The 14413-nt window shown below is 38.6% G+C and overlaps 1 protein-coding gene across 1 annotated transcript in view; it reads left to right on the forward strand.

Moving 5' to 3' along the window:
• LOC127840434 (chromodomain-helicase-DNA-binding protein Mi-2 homolog) overlaps positions 1–14413 on the forward strand; it is a 64924-nt gene that overhangs the window by 12842 nt on the left and 37669 nt on the right. The window contains exons 5-20 of the mRNA XM_052368849.1: positions 17–332; positions 1570–1800; positions 2677–2804; positions 3604–3702; positions 4055–4249; positions 4864–5007; positions 5815–6018; positions 6578–6685; positions 6943–7023; positions 8020–8219; positions 9225–9353; positions 11393–11522; positions 12056–12247; positions 12612–12748; positions 12959–13160; positions 13864–13985. Coding sequence (XP_052224809.1) covers positions 17–332; positions 1570–1800; positions 2677–2804; positions 3604–3702; positions 4055–4249; positions 4864–5007; positions 5815–6018; positions 6578–6685; positions 6943–7023; positions 8020–8219; positions 9225–9353; positions 11393–11522; positions 12056–12247; positions 12612–12748; positions 12959–13160; positions 13864–13985 — 2618 coding nt within the window. The remainder of the gene's footprint in view (positions 1–16; positions 333–1569; positions 1801–2676; positions 2805–3603; positions 3703–4054; positions 4250–4863; positions 5008–5814; positions 6019–6577; positions 6686–6942; positions 7024–8019; positions 8220–9224; positions 9354–11392; positions 11523–12055; positions 12248–12611; positions 12749–12958; positions 13161–13863; positions 13986–14413) is intronic.

The raw sequence follows: 14413 nt of genomic DNA on the forward strand, positions 1-14413 counted from the left end.
ATAATGTTTTTCCTAGCCTGGCCTTGAGACCTCTGCAGACATTGCCGTGAAGTTTGGTCTGGCCAACATAGAGCTGGAGTACACGGAGGAAGACTTTGAGGCCCTCACCAACTACAAACTCTTCCGTGAACACATCCAGCCCCTCATAGTGGAGCAGAACCCCAAGGTCCCACAGGCTAAGCTTGTGAACCTCATAGCAGCCAAGTGGCGCGAGTTTGCGCAGGCTGCAGGCCAGTACAAGAAGTCTAGGCAGGGAATGGTCAGCCCGACTGGGGAGGCGCCAGCTGAGAAGATTGTGGATACCCCTGCGCAGGCTAAAGAGACGCAGTCAGGTATGGTTGTTTTGTGATGTGTTGGGTTACAGTGCAAACATAGGGCCTGTCAGGTTATTATCCCCCGCAATAGGCGGAGGGATATTGTTTTGGCGATGTTCGTCCATCCGTTCGTCCGTCTTTCCGTCCGTCTGTCTTTCCGTACGTCCGGCACTTTTGTGTCCGGAGCCATATCCTGGAAGTGCTTTGGCGGATTTCATTGAAACTTGGTATGAGTATATATATGGATAAGAGGATGATGCACGCCAAATGGCATTGTACACCATCTGTTAATAACGGAGTTATGGCCCTTTGTATCTTGAAAAAATGCTTTTTTGAGGGTCAAATACAACACTTTTGTGTCCAGAATCATATTTGCAGGGAATATCAATTCAACCAATTTGCTAGTTTTTAAGGTTTTATTATATTTTCTAATAATTTGTTACACATGTCAGCAGAGGCTGAAAAAGTATGACAGGGATCTAAGCCATTCAAAAGGTTAAGAGAACCTCGCTGCCATAGTCAAACATGGACTGTCTTTAGCTTATTATTTCTTTGCAATGGACCTTGAGCAAAATAAGAATTTGTTGGCCAGTTAGGAAGACCTCACATTCTTCAAACTCAGGGAAAATATCAATCATATAAAATGATGAATACCAATTCTGTTATCCAAACACAACTAACAGAGATGTTTTGGGGTAAAAATACACCCAATGGCAAAAACATTCAAAAAAATAACCCAAAATTTCCCCAAAATGACTAATACAAAGAATATGAACTAAAACGTTATCATTAAATTGAATAAAGACATATCTAAGTAGAACTGTATATTACAAAATTTCAGTTGAAAATTTTAATTTGTATTTGACTGATAATCTTTGAAAAATGTAATAATTAATAATTCTTAAATCATTTCATTTTCTCAATGTCCTGGAAACAGGCTAATCAGGGACGAGACTTTAAGATTAAAATGAATTTTTTATTTTACCTAGTCTTCAGTAAAATCCAGTTTAGGCAGAATGTGTAGTCCCTGATAGCCTGTGCAGACTCCACAGTCTATTCATAAACAACACTTTCCGTTTTTATGGAATCATCTGTTTATAAGAAGTAATCAAATGAGGCAGAAAGGCCTTTTTTTACCAGATCAAGGCTTGATTCAATAGGGAAAGATGTAGGATTATTAAAGTACAGAGTGCTACTAAAAAGCCAAAGAAAACCCATAGAACAAGGCTGTACTTTGAATTATTGTTTGTTCCAGATGAAGACACAGCTGAGGATTACTACACAGAGGAGAAGGCGGCGGCATCGTCGTCTGGTAAGAAACGTCGAGGCCGCAAACCCAAGGAGCAGAAAGTGGTGGAGCCGCCCCCGCAGCAGGAAGAGGAAGTGGAGGAGGAGAGCATGATGGGAGATGAGGAGTACGTCGAGGAGAAGCCTAAAAGGAGGCGAGCCGCTAAGAAGTCAAAGAAGGCACTGGATGCTATGGATGGTAATGAATTTTATTATCAAAAAGTCAATAAAAACATGATCAGAACAATCTTTATCAAAGTCAAGAGAAGTTTTTGACTTTTTGTCTGCTAACAGTAGCCTATGATTGGATTATAAGATGTTGTTTTGCTTGAATGTATTTTATGTCTTGAAAATCATGGCAAATAAGCCACACAATAAAAAGGAACCATGCCATAGACAAGAATCACAATATACCCTGTTTATTAATATACTTCCCTAATAAAGTTTTAAAAAAGCCAAAATGTCTTTTTTTATTTACGATATTATACCAAAACATGGCAATTCAGTTTGATTTGAAGTTAACATTAGTTCCAGGTGTGAAAGGGTCTTAAACCATATGACATTATGAAATATCTTTGATATTCTTTGGATTTTTTGTTGACCATACCATTTATAGTCATTTACGTTAAAAAGATGCCTCCAGTACAAGATTAGGGCTGTATAGTAAACGATGATACCTGATTCAGTTGCACTAAGAAAAATTTACGCATAATTTGTCAGTATTAATTCATCGCTTATTGTGGTTTAGGTGCTTGGCTATCTAACAGTTCAGACAAACATGCTTACGGTTTAAACAATTTACACCAGAAAACTTCCAAATGTATTTTTTTACTGATAATCACAGGGGTGTGTTTTTTCCTCCCTTTCAATGTTGAACTAATTGTACAAATAGTTGTAAACTTTGCTTGATCTGTAAAGAAACGAAAAGTTAATTTGAACCTTGTAAGGGGGGTAGGGAATTTTCCTCTCATGAGGTGGTTCTTATATTATACCGCTGTTATCAAGGATAAATCAAATATTTTTTGTAAACCTTTCTACTAAATGAAGAGTACATTGTCATCTACTGTCTGTTCAGATGAAGAGTTTGATGATGAGGAATACGTGGAGAGCAAGTCCAAGAAGAAGAGAGGGGGCAAGAAGAAGAAGGGGGCTGACTATGATGATGTAGAGGAAGAGGAGGAGGAGGAAGATGTGTCCTTCAATGTACGTGTATCTTGCCAGTGTGTTTTTTCACCATTTTGGGAATGGGGCAGAGGCCCTTTTTGTTGAGAAATATTTTATTGTTTTGACTAGAATTGGGAAATCTGTGTTTTCTTTTTTGCAAACAAAAACTTGAAAAATTGCAAATTAATTTGCAATATTATATTTACGTAAGATTATCTGATAGCGCTAGATAGGTAGATGAACTAAAAGTAAAAAATTATTTTTTATTTTGGAAAACTAAGGAATTTTAGCCAGTCTTTTGGGTGAAATATCTTCTTTTTGAGATTGGGAATAGGCTGAGTTTTGTGCAAAATTTTACAAAAAAGTAACAAACCCAGCCTGCACACAACTTTAATCATCTGATGGCTTTGTAGAATGTCATGTCTTTATTATACCCATGATAGTTTCATTTGGCTTGAAGAAATTAAGCCAATGCTTGTTACTTTATTATAAAATCCATCTTATTTGTCTCCCTTTTTTTATAAGTTTGTGAATGTGTAGCAGATTTACATGTGTTTATTTCTTGACCTAAGTAAATAGTTAGGTGAACAAAAATCAGCAAAGCTGTATTGAAAGTAAATGGATATTTAAATTTTAAGTTAAACTCTATAATATCTGGCCATAATTTCATCACTTCAATAATTATACAGAATTTTGATTGCCATTTGGATTATAATATGTTTGAAACTTTCCTTTTGTTATGGCATTGAAGTATAAAACTAAAGAGGTTTAAACCATGTGAGTTATCTATATGTGGAGAGATTATATTTATCACTATAGTTGCCCAACATTTTCACAGGAGAGTAAATCCAGTGGTAAGAAGAAGAAAGGAAAAGCAGTGGCACCAATCAAAATCAAACTGACTACAAAGAAAAAGAGACGAAGAAAGGGTAGCTCAGTAAGTGTTACTTAAGCTATGATTGTGACTTTGGGTTCCACTGCACACTTGTTATTAATAATTTTAGTTTTAATCTTTTAAAATATTTTTTTTTCATAAAAGTGGAAAGTGTCATCACTGATTAGCATTGGCTGTCTGCTCAGGCTTAACTTGGACATCACTTAACACATATGCATTACATCCCATTTACCAGAACATAGCTCATATGATCTTTGACATATTAATGAAGCAATAGAGTTGGTTAATGACCAAATATCATAGTTATTGTAAGAAGACCATGTTTGACGTTGGTAACTTTGTAAACCTTAAAGAGTCAGGATATGCATACCTAATATGCTGCATGTGTGTGTAGGACGAAGGAGACGGCGGAAACAACACGTCTGACGAGGAATTTGAACGCCAGCTGGAGGAGGCCAGCATGATCGCTGAGCAGGAGAGGGAAGAGAAACCCAAGCGTGCAAAGAAAGGAAAGAAAGCTGCCAAGGGCAAGAAGAGGCTCAAACTGGGCCGCTCCTTTGGGGGTGATCCTGATGCCGATGGCTATGAGGTGAGAGGGCAGCCTGGTTGATTGGTTTGTTTGATGCATTTGTGAGTTGTATTTGGTTTATTGTTATTGTTTTTTATGCATGTTGGGGGTTGTTTGACTGGAATTTGATTTTTGAATGTTCTGGAATGGTATTTTGGATATAAATATCATTGTGTGATAAAGGTAAAGGCATGGGTCTATAGTCTGATTTGAATGCTTGACTCATCTTCAAACAATTCTGACATATACCCCCAATCACTGGGATATAAGTCGTCTGTTTACACTCGGCGCAGTATGCAGTCATGGCACATTGGCGTATTTCTCTCACAGATACAGTAATTACCCATTTATACTCCAGGGTTAAGAGGAGCAAGCGTGGGAATAATTTTTTGCTGAGGAAAATTCCATAGTCTGAGTGGAATTCGAACCAGAGACCTTACCATTCCTAGACCAGCATATTACCACTAGACCACAGTCCTGTTTGATTGCTGTTATGTGTTAGTAGTTAACATCACAGATTTGAAAAATATGTTTGTTAATGTGTGTGTGTGTGTGTGTGTGTGTGAATAAAACATGTTCCTAGACATTAATGTTTTACTATCACAAATGTGACCTTTTTCATGTGTATGCTGCAGACAGACCACCAGGACTACTGTGAGGTGTGTCAGCAGGGAGGGGAGATCATCCTGTGTGACACCTGCCCCCGGGCCTACCACCTTGTGTGTCTGGAGCCTGAATTGGAGGAGGCACCAGAGGGGAAATGGTCCTGTCCTCACTGTGTAAGTATACTAGAGGAGGTCCAAGAGGGGAAATGGTCTTGTCCTCACTGTGTAAGTATACAAGAGGAGGCCCAAGAGGGGAAATGGTCCTGTCCTCACTGTGTAAGTATACAAGAGGAGGCCCAAGAGGGGAAATGGTCCTGTCCTCACTGTGTTAGTATACTAGAGGAGGCCCAAGAGGGGAAATGGTCTTGTCCTCACTGTGTAAATATACTAGAGGAGGCCCAAGAGGGGAAATGGTCCTGTCCTCACTGTGTAAGTATACTTGAGGAGGCCCAAGAGGGGAAATGGTCCTGTCCTCACTGTGTAAGTATACTAGAGGAGGCCCAAGAGGGGAAATGGTCTTGTCCTCACTGTGTAAGTATACTAGAGGAGGCCCAAGAGGGGAAATGGTCCTGTCCTCACTGTGTAAGTATACAAGAGGAGGCCCAAGAGGGGAAATGGTCCTGTCCTCACTGTGTAAGTATACTAGAGGAGGCCCAAGAGGGGAAATGGTCCTGTCCTCACTGTGTAAGTATACAAGACGAGGCTTAGAGGGGAAATGGTTCTGTCCACACTGTGTAAGTATACTAGAGGAGGCCTCAGAGGGAAAATGGTTCTGTCCACACTGTGTAAGTATACTAAAGCCTGTCCTCACCTTGAAGTGTACGTGACATAAGGCAGAGTTTTTAAGAACCTACTTTCTAACTCCGATTTGCCTTCGATTTTTCCCCATTAAAAGGCTGTATATCACTGATATCTTTAAATATTTTAAGTATAACAATAAAATAAACATAATAACACACACTAATCTTTCCCCATCTCCAGGAGAATGAAGGTCCCCAGCAGGAAGTGGTGGAGGAGGATGACCACAACGAGTTCTGTCGTGTGTGCAAGGACGGGGGAGAGCTGATGTGCTGTGACCAGTGCCCCTCCTCCTACCACCCCCACTGTCTCTACCCGCCCGTCAAGGAGGTGCCACAGGGAGAATGGATCTGCCCACGATGCTCTTGTCCTCCACTCAAGGCAAAGGTTGGTTGTTACAGTGATTTATTTTGCTTATTTTTTTCACAGCCAGTGGCTTTTGGATTTGGAAAAAAATGATGATTAACCAGGACATTGAGAAAATGAAATGATTTAAGAATTATTAATTATTACATTTTTCAAAGATTATCAGTCAAATACAAATTAAAATTTTCAACTGAAATTTTGTAATATACAGTTCTACTTAGATATGTCTTTATTCAATTTAATGATAACGTTTTAGTTCATATTCTTTGTATTAGTCATTTTGGGGAAATTTTGGGTTATTTTTTTGAATGTTTTTGCCATTGGGTGTATTTTTACCCCAAAACATCTCTGTTAGTTGTGTTTGGATAACAGTATTGGTATTCAGCATTTTATATGATTGATATTTTCCCTGAGTTTGAAGAATGTGAGGTCTTCCTAACTGGACAACAAATTCTTATTTTGCTCAAGGTCCATTGCAAAGAAATAATAAGCTAAAGACAGTCCATGTTTGACTATGGCAGCGAGGTTCTCTTAACCTTTTGAATGGCTTAGATCCCTGTCATACTTTTTCATGTAACAGGTGGCCAAGATCCTGACATGGCGCTGGACTGAGCCTCCCCACCCTGAGAAGTCTATGGAGGAGATGGACCACACCCATGAGCACCATCTGGAGCCTAAGTCTTCAGCTGTGAGTATTCGCCATCTTAAAACAAACAAAAAACAAAAAAAACAATGTGTTGAGTTTTTTATATTGCTTCCATTCCATGGAAAATGGTTAAATAAAACAGTTGAAAATCATCTTTAAAGCATGATTAATATTCATTTGCTTAATAATTTACCATGTAATCACCTTTTGTTTCCAATAGTCAGTAGCATTTAAAAGTATATTGCTTTTTTTAACAAACAATTGTCTTCAATGACCTTTTATTTCTGGTCTGCTTTTAGGATCATAAGCCACAGCGTGAATTCTTTGTTCGCTGGCACGGACTGTCCATGTGGCACTGTGACTGGGTGTCAGAACTTCAGGTATGGGTAGCAGCCTTGAAAACAAGACTTGTTTCTCCAACCCTTTACATGTTTACACTTCACACATGTTTAGTCCCTCATAAAATCTAATTAAATTGATGATTTAACAGATTTAAGTTTTAAAGGCTTCATTTCCAACCGTAAGATTTTGGTGAGCTGCAAACAGCATAAAACCTTCTGGTTTAATGCTGGTTGCATATAGCCATTTTTGCTTGGCTTTTAAGAGGAAAATGGTTAAATAGAACACATTGTTTGTTCAATTTTATGAGGGAAAAAAAATCCTCAGTACTACATCCAGTACAGGTTAATTTGGCTGTAACTGTTTTTATTTTAATTGTTTATATACCTAGTCTAAATAAAAAGTATTTGGTTAACATTGTGGGCAGTGGTGAGTTTTCATGTTGAAGGAAAATCTTCTGAAGAAGTAAATTTTCTATCTGGATTACATTAGAAAACATGTGCAACAAGAGTGCACATGTTTGTGGTACATTTTCTGATTGTATTTATCTTAATTTGAAGTAATCTAACAAGCCTTGTTGCATGTGTACAATAATAAGAATGCATAATTTATGAGACATTTGGACCTTGCTTGCTGTGGAAAAAAGGGTTTAATGCATCTGTGTAAAGTGTCGTCCCATATATGGACAGCCTCCTGAGGCTTATCAGGGACGACACATTGGGCCAAAATTGGATTTTCCCTAAGAAGAGATTATCTTTCAACCAAAAACTTCAATAAAAGCAGAAAGTGTTGTCCCTTATTAGCTTGTTCAGACTTCACATGTTCATCTTGGACAACACTTTATGCACAAAAATTGAACCCTGTTTTCCAAAGAGCATAGGCTAATTTCTGATGGACAATTTCTCATTCTTGTGTATTCCAACAAGCCATTTTGCAGATTTACATAAATAAGAACGAATGCAATATAGTATAGACAATTGTAATATGTGACTTTCGCTGCATAATCTCTGATACATATTTTCTGGACTATTCCTCAGTTGGACGTGTACCAGCAACCCCTGACACGTATGTACATCCGCAAGAACGACATGGATGAGCCACCGCCCCTGGAGGACGGAAGCAGTTGGGGCGGGAATGACCGCAAGCGTGACAACAGCAACGACAACCTTGAGGACAGGTTCTACAAGTACGGGGTGCGACCGGAGTGGCTCCAGATACATAGGATCATCAATCATAAGTAAGGAGATAATTTCGACATTTTGGGCGGGATTAAATATAAATCATAAGCAAGAAGAAGTTATTATAGTGTTAGTTATTTTGTGGTGTAACTTATTATCATAATAAGGAAGAAGTATATGGGATGTTAGTTATTTTAGGCTTCGATTTATCCTTTCCCCTGATTTATCCTTTCCCCTGATTTATCCTTTCCCCTGATTTATCCTTTCCCCTGATTTATCCTTTCCCCTGATTTCCTGCTATTGATTGTCAAACTTGATTCACAGGTGGTGCTTAAATTAACTGGAATACAAGTGAAAAGTATTGAATAAAATAGTAAAGGGGTAGGGGTATATTCATCTCAAAATTGTTAAAAAGATCCCATCTCTGGTATTTGTTGATTGTATTTTGGTTGGTTTATCATATAAAGTTCACAGAATTGTCATTTACTTTAGGTCATAATCGTACGTTTAAGCACTTCATGCAACATGAAGCCTATAACATGTATTCATGTGCTTCATTGAGACCTTAATACAGTTTACTGTTTAATCTAAAATACAATGCTGTGAAACTTAATATTAAATCGTCGGACACAAAATCCATAAATTGTTAGACAAAATGAATATGCCTGGTTTTATGAATCCACAAAGTGTTCATGTCAGCAAAATTAAATTAATCTACAGCATCCAGCTGATACACCAGTTACACACTTGATTCTTGTTAGATACACCAGTCACACACTTGGCTCTTGATTGATTCACCAGTCACACACTTGGCTCTTGATTTGCTGGACTGATCAATGCATGTGCGTAAAGTGGTTGTCCCAGATTAGCCTGTGCAGTCTGCACAAGCTAGTCAGGGACGACACTTTCCACATAAACTGTTTTTTTTATAGTATACACACACGCTCTTAATTTGCAGGACTGAGCAATTTATGTGTGATGTGTTGTCTCAGATTCGTTTGTGCAGTCCAGTGACACTTTTAACAGGATTTTCTCTAGTCACACACCTGTCCCTTGATTTACAGGACTGAGCGCGGTGCCCAGTATTACCTGGTGAAGTGGCGTGATCTCAATTACGACATGGCCACCTGGGAACCGGAAGACAGTGAGGTGCCTGAATTCAAATCACACGTCGACTACTATGATAACCTGAGGTTAGTCTGCAACGAGTTCTTAACCCTTTACCACTTAGATATGTATTTTGATGCGTTAAGTATTTTACTAAATAATATTTCATGTTTTAAAGTCTTCATTTCCAACCCTTAGTTACTGATGAGCAGCAAACAGCATAAAACCTGAACAGACTGACTGCAAGTTACTCCCAGGCTGCTCTGGTTTTATGCTGGTTGCAAAAGCCATTTTGCTGTTGCTTCTGAGTGGGAAAGGGATAAGACATGTTGAGTACTATGATAAATTTAGGTATGGCTTTCATGGAGATACAACATTTTGTAATCATTACTTATGCATATTCCAACCATATTTCAATTTGTTTTTTGGAAGTTACTGAAATATCAAGTAATCATGAGGTACTGTTGTGTTATACTTTTAATTTCCTGACAACAGTTTTCAATTTCCTGACAACAGTTTTCCAAAGTTCTGTAGTTAATGTAGTAACTGTAGTATTTTAGAGCTTTTTTATCACTGATTTATTTCTATACAATATGCAATCTTCAACAATAAAATAGTTCAATGATTTAACATGTTTGAAATTAGTATATCAGGAGTAAGTGAGATAATACAAATTTCACAAAAAAATAGTCTTATTGAATTGACAACGTCCATGTTGCTATCATATAGAAGCAGGTATGTTTGTAATGCCTCCCTTCATAATTTAGCCAGGCTCTGAGAAAACTGGGCTTAACCCTTTCAGTGCAGGGACCGAATTTTAAAGGCCTTTGCAAACAGTTTGGATCCAGATGAGACGCCACAGAACGTGGCGTCTCATCAGGATCCAAACTGTTTGCTATTCTGATAGTATTCTTTGAAGAAAATTTGAAGAAAATGGCAATTTTAGAAATTCAGCAGACAACATTTTAGCAGACAACAAATTTCCCAGCATGCAAAGGGTTAATGCATTTGTAAAAAGTGTTGACCCACATAAGCAATTTCATTCTGCACGTACTAATCAGGGACTACACTTTCCGCCTTTACTTGATTTTCACTAAGAAGATACTCTCTTGAAACGAAAAAAACAACATAAAACCCGAAAGTGTTGTCCCTGATTAGCCTGTTTGGATTGCACAGGCTAATATGGGACGACACTTTACACACTGGCACTAAACCCTGTTTCCTCTGAGTGGATTCAGTTCTATCTTTAATTCATTAATTGTGTGGTGTACAGTCCTGTTTCCCCAGAGTGGATTCAGTTCTACCTTTAATTTATTACTTGTGTGGTGTACAGGTCCCCAGAGTGGATTCAGTTCTACCTTTAATTCATTACTTGTGTGGTGTACAGGTCCCCAGAGTGGATTCAGTTCTAACTTTAATTCATTACTTGTGTGGTGTACAGGAGGGTGATGTGGATTCAGTTCTACCTTTAATTCATTACTTGTGTGGTGTACAGGTCCCCAGAGTGGATTCAGTTCTACCTTTAATTCATTACTTGTGTGGTGTACAGGAGGGTGATGTGGATTCAGTTCTACCTTTAATTCATTACTTGTGTAGTGTACAGGTCCCTAGAGTGGATTCAGTTCTACCTTTAATTCATTACTTGTGTGGTGTACAGGCTAATATGGGACTGCACTTTACACACTGACACTAAATCCTGTTTCCCCTTGAGTGCATTCAGTTCTACCTGTAATTCATTACTTGTGTGGTGTACAGGCGGGTGCCTGTTTCCCCAGAGTGGATTCAGTTCTACCTTTAATTCATTACTTGTGTGGTGTACAGGCGGGTGATACAGTTCTACCTTTAATTCATTACTTGTGTGGTGTACAGGCGGTTGATCACTTAACCCTGTTTTCCCAGAGTGGATTCAGTGCTACCTTTAGTTCATTACTTGTGTGGTGTACAGGGGGGTGATGTGGATTCAGTTCTACCTTTAATTCATTACTTGTGTGGTGTACAGGCAGTTGATGTGGATTCAGTTCTACCTTTAATTCATTACTTGTGTGGTGTACAGGTGGGTGATGCTGCCCTGTTTCCCCAGAGTGGATTCAGTTCTACCTTAATTCATTACTTGTGTGATGTACAGGCGAGTGATGCTGGGGGGTCCAGTTGAGGAGAAGCCGAGAAGCAAGAAGAAGGGCAAGAAAAAGAAGGATGATGACTCTGTCGACTCCCCCAGGCCTCTAGGCATGCCCCCTTCATACCCTATAACAGATGTAAGTACTCAATTCTCAAATAGCCAAAAAAATGTTGTTGTTTTTTAAACTTTGCTGTATGTGCTCAAAAGTGAAGGTTTTTTTGTGAACCTCAAGTCTCCCTCTGGATCAAAATTATCTGTAGCCAAATTTACTGCGTTATGTCTGAATTCTTCTTTTTTAAGATTTATGATGGATTATTATGAAGAAAAACCTGTAGCCAAATGGAAAATTCTTGAGCCAAATGTTCTTATTTGTAGCCATTGGCTACTTAGGCTACTTTGGGGAATGGCAGTACACGCCCTGGTGAACCTATCAAGGGGCTGGGCCCTAAGATGTACCTCCCCTTAGGTGTTCTTTAAATTATACAGGGCTAAATTATCAAGTTTTTCAAAGATATTTATATTCACTGTAATATAATCTTATGCACTAGAACTTGCGCAGTAAATAGCTTAATCATGCTGAAATGCCTTCCAATGGTTTTAAGAATTAAAGCATTAACTGAGCTATGATCTTTAAAAGTAATATCACACAATTGAATGTATTCCTTGCAGTTGCGTAAGCAGCTTCCAGGCGACCCTGATTACATCGCAGCAACTGGTGGGACACTGCATCCGTATCAGCTGGAGGGACTCAACTGGCTGCGCTACTCGTGGGCTAACGGCACGGACACAATCCTTGCAGACGAGATGGGACTGGGGAAGACTATTCAGACTATTTCCTTCTTGTCCTCACTGTATAATGAGGTGAGGGTGGAGTACAACTATTTTCTTTTTTCATGTCTTCACTTGTTAACGATGGAGAATGGAGTAAATTTTGTTCATTTCTTCATTTTAAACAGGTTGAGTAAATTAATTTATTTTCACTGTAAAAACACACAATAATTTGACTATGAAGCTCACCCTTGCTAGCATTAGTAAAAGCATGTATATACCTCATGTACAATTATACATATGAAATACTGAATTTACTAAGGCATCAACCCTGTTAATAAAGTAAATGAATAACTTAAGATGTCCTCATCATATTTGTTTAAAACAAGTAAATAAGTTCATTCATTTTAAACTAAATGACCATGTGCCCTCAACGACCCTGTGACCTTCATTACAGGGCCACTGCAAGGGTCCATTCCTGGTGGGAGCCCCACTGTCCACCATCATCAACTGGGAGAGGGAGTTTGAGTTCTGGGCTCCCAACCTTTACGTGGTCACTTACACAGGGGACAAGGACTGTCGGGCTGTCATCAGGTGAGAGGGTTGACAACTTATTAAAAACCATATGGGCCATGCTCTGTGAAAAGGGGGTTTAATGCATTTGCGTAAAGTGTTGTCCCAGATTAGCCTGTCTGTGCAGTCAAAAAATACCATTTAATGGGAAAGTCTCGTCCCTGATTAGCCTGTGTGGACTGCCTATGCATTAAGCCCAGTTTTCTCAGAACACATCTCATATATTCCCAGGGAGAACGAGTTCTCGTTTGACGAGGGAGCCATCAGGGGTGGCACAAAGTCCTGGAAGATGAAGCAGGGAAGCAGTGTGAAGTTCCACGTGCTACTGACTTCATATGAGCTGATCAGCATTGACACGGCCACACTCGGCTCCATAGACTGGGCCTGTCTGGTTGTCGACGAGGCCCATAGACTCAAGAATAACCAGTCAAAGGTAGAAAATGTGTATGCCTTGACATACTTGTGTGACATTGGAGTGGATGAGGTTCATTGATGAAAATGAATTTAGGTCAAATATAGAGATTTGAAATAAATGGTTTTTATTTCCACAAATAATAGGTGTTTTTAAACATTGCTTCTTTCCATCCATGCTTGTTGTGGACTAAACTTGTCTTTAATGACTTGGCCAATTTGAACAAACTGGCTCACACATCTTTTATATGCAAGGATCATTACAGAAGCAATTCTGGCATTGTCATATCTACTTTGTTTGTTGCAAATGTTGTTTTATAAAAATGCTTTTTCATGGAATATTAATCCTCTTCATTCCTTCTGTTAAATACACAGTTGTGTATACAAATAATGCTTCAAATTGATGGAACTGGTTTAATACACTGATTGATTTAGTAGAATACAGTGACTGCTCTAAGGAGTGTGGGCTACTTTGTACTGTGTTCACCACTTGACCGTTTTGTATCAAAGATCTTCAACCAAGTTTATGGCATGGCTGCATTTATCTTATATAAACATGATAGATGTGTTTATCAGGATTATATTGCAAATGAAGTTAATAGGAATGATCCCTTGTGAAGTGTCTGTGAAGGAAATTTATATATTCAACAGATTATTCTGTTGTCTAGTTGACATTCCTTTCTTTATCTTTGTACAGCATGGCAATCTGCCCTTACTCTTTTCAGTTTTTCCGTATCCTTAGCAACTATAACCTTGGTTACAAGCTGCTGTTGACAGGCACACCACTACAGAACAACCTGGAAGAGTTGTTCCATCTGCTCAACTTCATGTCTCCTGATATCTTCAGGTAATAATCAACTGAACAATTGATATCTTTAGGTAAAAATGGACTGCACCATTGATATCTTCAGGTAATAATGGACTGAACCATTGATATCTTAAGGTAAAAATGGACTGCACCATTGATCTTCAAGTAATAATGGACTGTAACATTGATATCTTCAGGTTAAAATGGACTGCACCATTGATATCTGCAGGTAATAATGGACTGAACCATTGACATATTCGGGTAATAATGGACTGAACCATTGATATCTTCAGGTAAAAATAGACTGAATCATTGATATCTTCAGGTAATAATGGACTGAGCCATAGACATGTTCAGGTAATAATGGACCGTCTTTTATATCATCAGCTAAAAATGGACCTGTACTTTTTTCACCCAGGTATTTTCAGGTCATAATGGACTGCTCCAACTCAACTTCATGTCTGCTG

This window comes from Dreissena polymorpha, chromosome 8 (assembly GCF_020536995.1).
Source record: "Dreissena polymorpha isolate Duluth1 chromosome 8, UMN_Dpol_1.0, whole genome shotgun sequence".
Classification (NCBI taxonomy): domain Eukaryota; kingdom Metazoa; phylum Mollusca; class Bivalvia; order Myida; family Dreissenidae; genus Dreissena; species Dreissena polymorpha.